Here is a 10,094-nt window from a genome sequence, read left to right as displayed (position 1 = left end):
ACCTCTGTCCCTTTAAACAGCCTGCCGGTGCCTCTTCTGACCTCTATTTCGTCCGACTACTGGACTAGTATATGACCTGTGGAACAGTACCCCAGATATGCCTTATAACCCCTATGTGCCACTCTGCCCCCCAATATGCCACTCTGCCCCCCTGATATGCCTTATAATCCCTATATGCCACTCTGCCCCCCCAGATATGCCTTATAGCCCCTATATGCCATTCTGCCCCTAATATGCCTTATACCCCATATATGCCATTCTGCCCCAAGATATGCCTTATACCCCCTATATGCTGCTCTACCCCCAGATGTGCCTTATACCCTCTATATGCCGCCCTACCCCCAGATATGCCTTATACCCCCTATATGTCACTCTGCCTCCCCCCAGATATGCCTTATACCTCCTATATGCCACTCTGCCTCCCCCCAGATATGCCTAATACCTCCTATATGCCACTCTGCCTCCCCCCAGATATGCCTTATACCCTGCTATATGTCACCCTGCCCCCCAGATATGCCTTATACCCCGCTTTATGCTACTCTGCCCCCCCAGATATGCCTTATACCACGCTATATGCCATTCTGGCCCCCCGAGATATGCCTTATACCCCCTATATGCCATTCTATATGGCCCCACAATATATTAACAGCAATCACGCTCCTATCAGGGTAAGTCAACCAGCATATGCTGGAATCTGGGTATGCCTGGGACTGTGATTCCTGTTAATAACATATACATTAATATTGTTATTTAATTTTTTTTTTCCAATTTTGGCACGTTACTTACTTTTAATAATTGTGTTTTTGTTTTTTAAAGGTGTGTGGGTGGGTCATTTTTGGCCAAGTGAATCTTGAATTTTCAGTTTTGGTCCAGAATTTTGCATCCCTACTTAGAACCAAACCAAATTTGACAACTCCTGCAAAAAAATGATTTTTTCCCCACTATTTTTTAAAATGTTACCAATGTTAAACAATTAATTACTCACGCAAAAATGCATCAAAAGAAAGGCTTATCTTTCCTTTAAGAAAGTATAAAAACTGTGTGGGTGTACTAGACAAAAAGGGGGAACCATGACTAAACATGGTTGGCAAAAAGCTTTGGTCACTAGAGTGATAACAATCCAGAGTTTTTAAAGAAGTTAAAAAATTCTACAGACATAATGATTAATAAAGTTTCCCTTTGTGACAGCTCTGACTTACCTTCCTATGCGATGAATTGTAGAGATAGGGTGAAAAAAAAATTGTTGGATAGAAAGAAGAAAAACCTAACATGAAGACACAAGTCAAATATATCATTCTTACAAACCCCCCGCTATCTGGACATCTACATTCTACACAATACCTTCAAGGTTTGGGTCCCAGTAGCGACCGCATGTTATATTTTCTCCTCTTATATCTTCCAGGTGTTTTATACTAGAGTTTATTTGTTCAAAACTGGATTATATTTATGCATTATATATCATACATATCAGCGCAAAGCAATTTTCTGTCTTCAAACACTGAGATGCACAGTGATAACATTTTATTTGGGATTAAGAAAACATTACCACATTTTTACACCATTTTAAAGGGTAATAAAAGGCATTACAAATTAAATAAAAACACACTTACCGTCAAATTGCAAAAACACAAAATTTGTAAAAACCAATGAAAACTTTTTATATAAATATTTCCTGTTTTAATGCTGCCATTTACTTTTGCAAAATTAACAAAGACAAGACGATCACAAAAATGGCTCTTTTTTCTTTTCTTTACAACGAGACAAACAATACCATAGCAACTGTGTGAAAATTAGTGATACATGTTGTTTTGAACACCAATGGTCAAATACTGTTTAAACAGGACAAACTACCCAAAGAGTAAAGAAAATGTAGCGACCTCACTAATTTTCCTGAGGCATAACAAGGGCATACGATCCAACCTGCCCTTCACATCGTAGCTGATGTATGAGTTCTTGTTTATTTCTTTTCCTGCTCACAACCAAAAACCTTCCCTCACCCTGTCCATGAGACTTACTCTTGAGGCCGTACCTTAGAGCTAACTGATGTATAAGCTTTCGTTCTTCATTGCTAAGTCCTCTAGAAAAGGTTAGATCGTCCTGGTTATAAGAAGAGGCATAGACCCTAATGATTTGTTCAAGGTCGCTCTTGTTTATTTTGTGCTTGGTTGACACAAGGCCTAGGCCCTCGCGATGAAATTGCTCTGTTACAGATATGGGCTCAGCTATACCTTCTCCTGACTTGCCCAGTCCTCCACCAGTCCAACCCATCTTCCGTAAGAGCTGGTTTCCAATATTATCCTCCTTAATCTGCTGTCTGTTAGCCTCCGTTTTTGACCATCCCTGAATCTGGTGTCTTGAAATAGCATCTTGCACGGAGCTATTCTTTACGTTGTTAATCACCACAGGCTGCGTCTTCTTTAGAACCTTCACTGCCTCTTCAGCTGCGGTATGCTTGACAGTTTTCCTAAGCCCAATCGCTTCAGCTAGAAATTGACCTTCCATGAATACCTTGCACTTCCAATTAAAGCCTTCAATTTTCTCAAATACATAGTCTACTGTCACTTTGTTGAACTGAGCCGTGTCATTTAATGTGCACACTGGATTCGAGGCCTTTTCATAAATCATAACGTCTTTTAGTTCTGTAAAGTGAGCACTAGTTCGAGGTTGAACGCAGCTACTCTTTTGCAGGTTGGGCTGTTGGCTTTTGAGGATACTGACCGCTTTCTCGGCTGCCGCATGCTTGCTGCTCTTTTTATTTCCATAACCATGTGCTATGTAATGATCCTGCACGTAAACACTACATCGCCACGTTTTGCTGGGAGTCATCTCATACCTGTACTCCACATTCATTCTGTTAAAGGTGGCAGAGTTGTTCAGAATTCCTATCGCATCACAAGCATTTTCTGTGAGTATAAAATCGGTCCATGATTTGGACGGCAGCCCAACTTTGGTAAAATCATGAATTTGTGACCCAGATTGTGAGAAGTTATCAACAGTTTGCTGTTTAAGAACTGGTGGAAAATCCTTTAAAGGCCTGTTTATTAACCAAACTACAAAATCCCCTTGATACGTATGTCCATATCGTCGCGTTACTTCTACAACTTCTACGGGTCTTTTTAGCAGTTCTATGGCATTCTTAGCAGCTCGATCTCGTGCTCCATTCTTACTTCCAGAGTAACCAGTAGCTAAATATATATCCTGACATCTCACTTCACAAGCATAACCATCTTTTGGAAGTGTATGGTTTTCAGGGAGGCAGGAAGGGTTAATTTCTCTTAAAGGTGCATAAATGTATTCTGGATTTTTCTTACAAGCCTGAATGCTGCGAGTTAACAGGAAGGTGTAATTAACTTGTTTATCATCAAAGCTTAAGGTAGGGTTTGCCGTATTCTGCCTCACAATGTCCGAAAGCTGTTTAATGAAAGCCGTCTTATCTTGAGTCTGTAAATTATGTCTGCCAGCTTCCCTGTTTTGCTTGTATTTGTCTGGTTGATGGGGCAAACCAACAAAGCCAAATCCTTTTCTCGCTTGTTCGTCTTTATAAGAGTTGAAGACATTACTGTAAAAGTCTTTGGACGTTTCTGAATAGTGAGATTCATATTTTGCAGAGTAATTCTGTGTCATTCTTGACATGAAATTCCCAGGTTCAGATTTGCTTTGGTCCTCCATTGTTTTGGAGGCATCATAAATAAAGGGATGAGACTCAGGCTCCATTTCGTTATCCTCCTCAGTTACACAGACATCATCTGCAGTGAACACACAGGAATTTTGTACCACGCTGTCCTCAATTTGGGCGGAATCAAAGGAACGCATCGATGGTGCATCTGCAGTCTGAAGGTCAGCACCTTGTGTTTTCTTGGTAGGCTCAAGCTTGCTGTCATCGTCTGTGCCGACTACAAAATGTACTGGCTGAAAACGTGGTCGTGGGCCAAGCCTAGATGCAAACTTTTTTTGTGGTTGTTCAGCTGTGAAGATTTAAGAAATCAAATTATTATCAGGAATAAAAAGTCACCCTCCTTAATATCACAAGACAAATAATAAAGATGGGCCGGTTCCATTAAGCATGTGATGTAATAGAACTCTAATGTTTACAGCCTGGCATTAAAAATATCAGTTTAATTAAACAAAAGCATGGCTACATGCAGTTATGCCATATAAAAGTCCCATCTCACATTATTAATGTATTGACTGATAATTTGTTTTGCAACAGGTAGTGCTTCTGGTCTACGGATGGAGATGGTAGCACATGAAAACGTCTCAGATGCTTAGCAAACACTCCCACAATGCAACAGCAGACCTGCAAAGCGAGTATATAAAATGCACAAATTGCTTATTTGATAAACTTGTGAAATTTAACAAATAATGTTTAACTTACAGGATCCCTTCAAAAGCTAACAGTACAAATATTTGAGTGCGGATTGTCCCGAATACAAAAGCAAGGGTGTCATATTACCCTTCTGCCATACCATGATTTCAATAAAAATTATTTTTAGGGCAAGCTACTGAAGTTCCTACTGAACACACTACCTGACCCTGCAGCGCAGAACAGTATTTACCTACGGGAGGACATCACACTAAGCACTATATTCACTGCAGCAGAGTTGATGATTATAACTCCCTGATATCACCTTCTCCTTCAAAGAAGGAAAAGCCAAGGAAAATCGGTGAGATGACTTTCAAGAAATCTGTATTAGCTGTGCATTCTTCCTGGTCACTACAACCTTTCTTACATGAGAAGATCGCTTGAGTTCACCTTTTATAACACTTTTCCAAGGCAGAGAGTTGGAATGGTGGCAACATTTTAATGAATACAGCTAATAATACATTACAGCAATACGGCAATAATAAAAATATATCACACGGCTGCTGTGCACCTACAACTCCCATGATCCTTATCCTGCAGAGGCACTCATAATGAGTACTTGCTGGCATCATAGTTGTGTTTTCTTTACAGCCTGGAGACATTTCATGTCTTAGAAGTATACTTACCATTATCTGCACCTCCTGGCCTTTTAGTTGCTTTGGCGCCTGGAACAAGCTCAAAAGATGGCATCTCCCCAATATCAATCTCTTCAGCCATCTGGTGAACCTTTTGAGTCAGCAGCTCCCCATACCTATGCAGACAAACATAATATAAATGAGTTTACCCAGCACTGGGACAGGTTCAATGCAAAGGTGATAAATACAGAAGCTCTGATCTGTGAAAAAAATCAATGTAACGTCCAAGTCAATTCGTATTGAGTTTAGCTGCAGAGAAGAGTCGTCGTTTATGTAGAGGTTTGAGCAACCTAAAAAAAAACTACAACCCTGTGTATTCATCACTTACCACAGCTGAGTGGGGCAAGATCAAGCAATCCAACAATGGTGTACTAAAAATGTGTACTTTTCTGATTATTGAAATATAGTGAGATGTTATTCTCTGCATTTAAAAATGAAATTACGTTTCCATGGCAGAGTCACCAGTAAATATCATTCAGGAGTTTGTCGATTCTGGAGACTATTACAAAACGACGTCTGTGAGTCAGTGGACTATAGAAGGCTATTTTAGAACATTTATTAACATTACAAGAATCCAATATTTAAATTGCATATTTATAATTATGGATATCTGAAGCCACACCCTTTTATTTAGTTGCACGTGTATGCCCTTACGTCACGTATGACCACTATACAAATGACTTAAGTATCCCAATAAAGAATGATTGCCATATGGCGAAACATTCGTTCCACCCTTAAAGTTTAATCACGAAGAAAGGCTGGATTTTCTACCAAGCCGCAGGTAAACATCTGCCTCGTATATTGTCTTATATCATATATGTCATTACTTAGAAACACTGCAGTTTTAAGTACATGTTTCCGAGGGTCTTTCTAATGCGGAAGAGAAAGTCTATGCAACTTCTAAGTAGCCTTATCTGCTGAGATTAGATTATCAACAAAGTGCTGTCACATATGGAAATAGCCCCTAGGGATACACATTACATACGTAACATATGCGTAACAGTAACAGGCTGTATCTGCAAGACTTTTCCAAATACACATAACCTTACACGTTCATTACTTGGCTAAACTACGCGTCGATGACAGTCGACCTTTCATGTTTATGCCTCTGGACACCAATAGCAAAGACTACCATTCCTTCATCCCAGAAGATGGGAGTCAAGGTTTAAAATGAACATGGAATGGCACAGAGATGCTGGAGGGCTGCAGTTACCCAGGCACCGGCCCTAGGCCAGGGACTCACCGGTTGCCCATGAAGACAATGTTGGTCCACACCACGGACAGGGCAATAAGCTGCTCCACCTTGCGGCCAGGGTAGAGGTGAAGGTGTTTCTGCAGAAACTGCTTGCGGGCTGCCCACTGCTTGTCGCTCTCGTGGTACTGGCGAATGTCCTCCACACGCACCCGGTCCATGTCACCATCTCCCTGCACGGGGTCTCTTGTGTTCCCATCCATCGTCACCGTTTAAGAAGCATGAATCCAGCTGAACAGCAGCGAGGAAAGCAGTCACGGGCTCGCTTCCACGCGAATAAACGCTTCTACCGGCCGATATATTTAATACCCGTCCGGGAGAATCACAACCATGCGTGACGTTTGCTGCAGAATTACAGCACAACCATAGACAGAGGACATGGGATAGAATGTCTCCTCGGAACATCCGCAGGGAGCGTCTCCTGAAAGCTCCATAAAGTAGAACAGCGGCCCCTACTGAGCTCCGGGTGCCTTTGCAGGCACTGGGCTTGGGTGCTGTTAGGTTGTATAGCACTGCTCCTTTTACTAGATCAGGTCTGACAGTTCTGGTTTATAGGTTAAGTTACTCATTAATGTCTCTAGTGTGCCTTAGAAACATGACTTGCTTCTAAGATCCCACCTTAAAGCAGTGGCGTGAAAAATGTTTCATGTATTTAAGGTGTCATTAAGGAGAAGTGATGCATAATCTTTTAAATCTGAGTAAAATGCCCATGGCGAGATCCCACGTTTTTCTTCAAACAAGGGTTACAAATTCATAATGCCCCTAAAGCATAACTATGATGGCATTTTTGTCAGGCTGGTGCCCAAAAGGATACAGAGGTAGGTTAAAAATAGTAAAAATGGTTGTTAATAAGATAAACTGTCATTAATGTGGCTTCCCAGATTCTTGGGATCCAAGAGCGAGATGTCCTTCTTCACTATTATCTCCTGAATGATTTGCTGTCTATACCCCAACATCCAACTTCGGGTCTGGCTAGATTGAGTACTAAATGCCTTGATGTATGAGCTCATCAGCTTCTGGAGACCCGAACTGTCTCTGCCATGTCCATATGTCGTAGTAGTAGTAATAACATTATTATTAATAATAATAATATGTTACCAGCGAGCTCCAGCCAGCCATCATATGCCCTTTAACGCTATGTGGCTCCTTTCAAATTTTCATGGTGTCCACTTTGCAAACATGGGGGGGATTCTGCGGAATGCATTAGAGAAAGCAGTGTGTTTGGTGGAAACGCCGGGTGTGGATGAATTGTCGGAAGTGGGTGCTTGGTGAATTATTAATAAAGGAGTGGTTGGTGACTGAAATATTAGTAATGCGTTTCACTATTAACGAGCAGCAGTGATCTTACATTATAGGTGCGTAATTCTGGCTGATATTGTAATTAAAAAGAGTTGAATAATTACATAACGTATACCGCAGCCTTCATTCCAAGCAATATGTGTCATTTTTATTATGTTCATAAAGTGCAGCAAGATGGACATTATGTTATCCTGGCTATGAATACCGATATTCTCATTCCACCTATACCAGATATATATAAAGGTATTTTTATATAAAGAAGCACAAAAAGCAGTTGAGGGTGTTTTTGAAAGGGCTTGTGCATGGCTGGGACAACTTTCCGGTGAATAATTTCCCTTGGTTCATATCTCCATTGATATAAGGTTTTATATGGATGACCATTTTTCACCCCACAATACTTGCGGCCCTTAATGATGACCTCTTTGGCCCCTTACTAAATACTGACCATGAATTGTAATATAGAGTGGCGACTAGACCACAAGTTCACATATGCACACATATGTATTCTATAAATTATTCAGAATCCTTGGGAACAATGTTGATTTTCATCAATCTGGGACATGTGGTCACCTTATTTGGAATAGTATTTTCGCTTTCTCTTCAGATGAGCACAGGTGGCTATAAACTTCAGACACCGATCAACAGAGGAGATCCTGTGTTTTGGGCAGTTCTTCATAACTTGAGAACCCTGGTGTCACTGCATATACATCCAATCACACCTTGATTAAACAATATGCTCTCGGGACTTTTGTTATTCACCTGAATTAACGATAGCGTCTACATTTTGTCACTGGGTTGCATGGAGAGACATCTATGTTTGGTCTTATATATACCCAGGAACACGCAGGGTTTTTGACCCAATCTCAACTTCTTTGGGTGAAGGGGCAGATTTTTGGGGTCACGTACTCTGCAGCTGACTTACATGATTACATCAAGGTTTCCATGAGGATCAGTACTAGAACAAATTTGACAAGTTACCTGGCTGTTTCCTGTTAACTATGGGATGTTTTTTCTTGGCTTTTAATTATTATTTTTTTTTTTTTACAAATAATAGACAATTTTGACACTATTCTCAAAGAAAATGCCATAATGATAGAGAACGTGTGCCTTTGAAGACATCAAGAAAAGTAAAACCAAAGATATGCAAGGCGCCCATAACTAGGCCAAAGCCGGTGAAATTCATTGGTGCCAATGAGGCGTTGACTGAAATGTCTGCCCGCTGCTAATAAACAACCATCTCTAACCTCATAGAGTAATATAAGCATTTTCTTGAAACTGTTATCCTTAGGAATATTATCCATTTGGAAAAATCCTAAAATACTTCTTTTACTGGCGACCATTTGTAAAAGTTCCCTCCGAAATGTGGGAGACGCAATTGTTAGGACCACATCACCAAAGTGTAGTTTTGCAGGATTAAAGCAGTCACATTAACAAGACACATAATACATGTACATGTCTTAGGCTAGGTTTCCACTTGGGTTTTTTATGCTAAAAACGCCCATAAAAACGCCAATAGCGCCACCTGGCGTTTTTTTAGTGGAAAAACGCAGCAGCCAGATGTTAGCTGTTTTTCAATAGGAAATCGCAAAATGCCATTTCCACTTGGCGTTTTTCTGTCTGGCGTTTTTTCAGTCCTCTTTGGCGTTTTTCTGCTTTTTTGGGCTCTGTGGCAGTTTTTCAAAATCGCAGCATGTTCACACTCTGGCGTTTTTTCAAGGAAATCTTGGCGTTTTTCTCCAATAGAAGTCTATGGGAGAGAAAAAACGCCATGAAAAAGCCATGTGGGTTTATTGCCTTGGCGTTTTTTATGGCGTTTTTTTCCACAGTTACAATGCAGAGGATGGACCCAGTATCTGTGTGTCCTACGAGAAATAGGCTGAAAACAAACAGTTTCACACAAAACAAAGTCCTGGACTGGTTCATATTGAATTTTACACCATTTGGAACAAACATGCCATTACAAACAAACATACCCGACGCATCAACTGGATCCTGCGTGCCAAAAGCAACAGCAAACAATTTGCACCATCATTTGGGGCCAATCTTCCTAGAGGAGCAGACATTCGGAATAAAGCATGCCTTACAAACCACAGAAAAGAGACAAAGGGGTCTACCAAGTAAATGACATCGGGGGCAGATACTTGCCATTTATCCTAATCCCTTTTAGCTGGGTGAAACTGCTAACTTGTAAAGGCTGGAAAAACTGCCTAAGGTCAAAAAAAGCAATTTCCACAGAAAGGCTAAAACGCCAGAAAAAACTCCAGAAAAAAACGCCAAAACGCAGGAAAATGCAGTGGCAGTTTTCTTGGCGTTTTTCATCAAGAAAAAAAACGCAGGACAAAAACCCAAGTGGAAACCTAGCCTTACTGGTTTTTTTTTAACAGACCTCCCAAAAAAGACAAAAATAAAATAAATTGATAGAGACTTAAGAAATGTCTTTATTTTGAAACATACAGAAAGGTATTAAATGAGAAAGCATTGGCCATTATGTTGAGAAAGTAAAATGCTACCATCCACACTTCATTTTGTATAAAGGATAAACAAA

At 40.4% G+C, this 10,094-nt stretch overlaps 1 protein-coding gene across 1 annotated transcript; it reads right to left on the bottom strand.

The window, feature by feature from the left end:
* Nucleotides 1–1,881: 1,881 nt before the first annotated feature.
* LOC149298159 (NF-kappa-B-repressing factor-like) lies at nucleotides 1,882–6,453 on the bottom strand. Its single transcript, XM_089487639.1, has 3 exons — nucleotides 6,242–6,453; nucleotides 4,990–5,114; nucleotides 1,882–3,965 (listed from the first exon to the last, which is right to left on the bottom strand). The coding sequence occupies exons 1-3, from the start codon at nucleotides 6,451–6,453 to the stop codon at nucleotides 1,882–1,884; spliced, it is 2,421 nt and encodes an 806-aa protein (XP_089343765.1).
* Nucleotides 6,454–10,094: the final 3,641 nt, after the last annotated feature.

Source organism: Sceloporus occidentalis, unplaced genomic scaffold (assembly GCF_023333645.1).
Source record: "Sceloporus occidentalis isolate IW3139 unplaced genomic scaffold, rSceOcc1.0.p SCAF_34, whole genome shotgun sequence".
NCBI lineage: Eukaryota > Metazoa > Chordata > Lepidosauria > Squamata > Phrynosomatidae > Sceloporus > Sceloporus occidentalis.
Note: the sequence above shows the minus strand (reverse complement) of the source record. Positions and strands in the feature narration are given on the sequence as shown.

Bases quoted from the DNA above. Each gene is read 5' to 3' on its own strand.
- LOC149298159 (XM_089487639.1), bottom strand. From the start codon at position 6,453: ATGGATGGGAACACAAGAGACCCCGTGCAGGGAGATGGTGACATGGAC. The intron at 5,115-6,241 runs GTGAGTCCCTGG...TTGTCTGCATAG, and splicing joins ATTGTCTTCATGGGCAACCG to GTATGGGGAGCTGCTGACTC. The intron at 3,966-4,989 runs GTAAGTATACTT...AAATCTTCACAG, and splicing joins GCCAGGAGGTGCAGATAATG to CTGAACAACCACAAAAAAAG.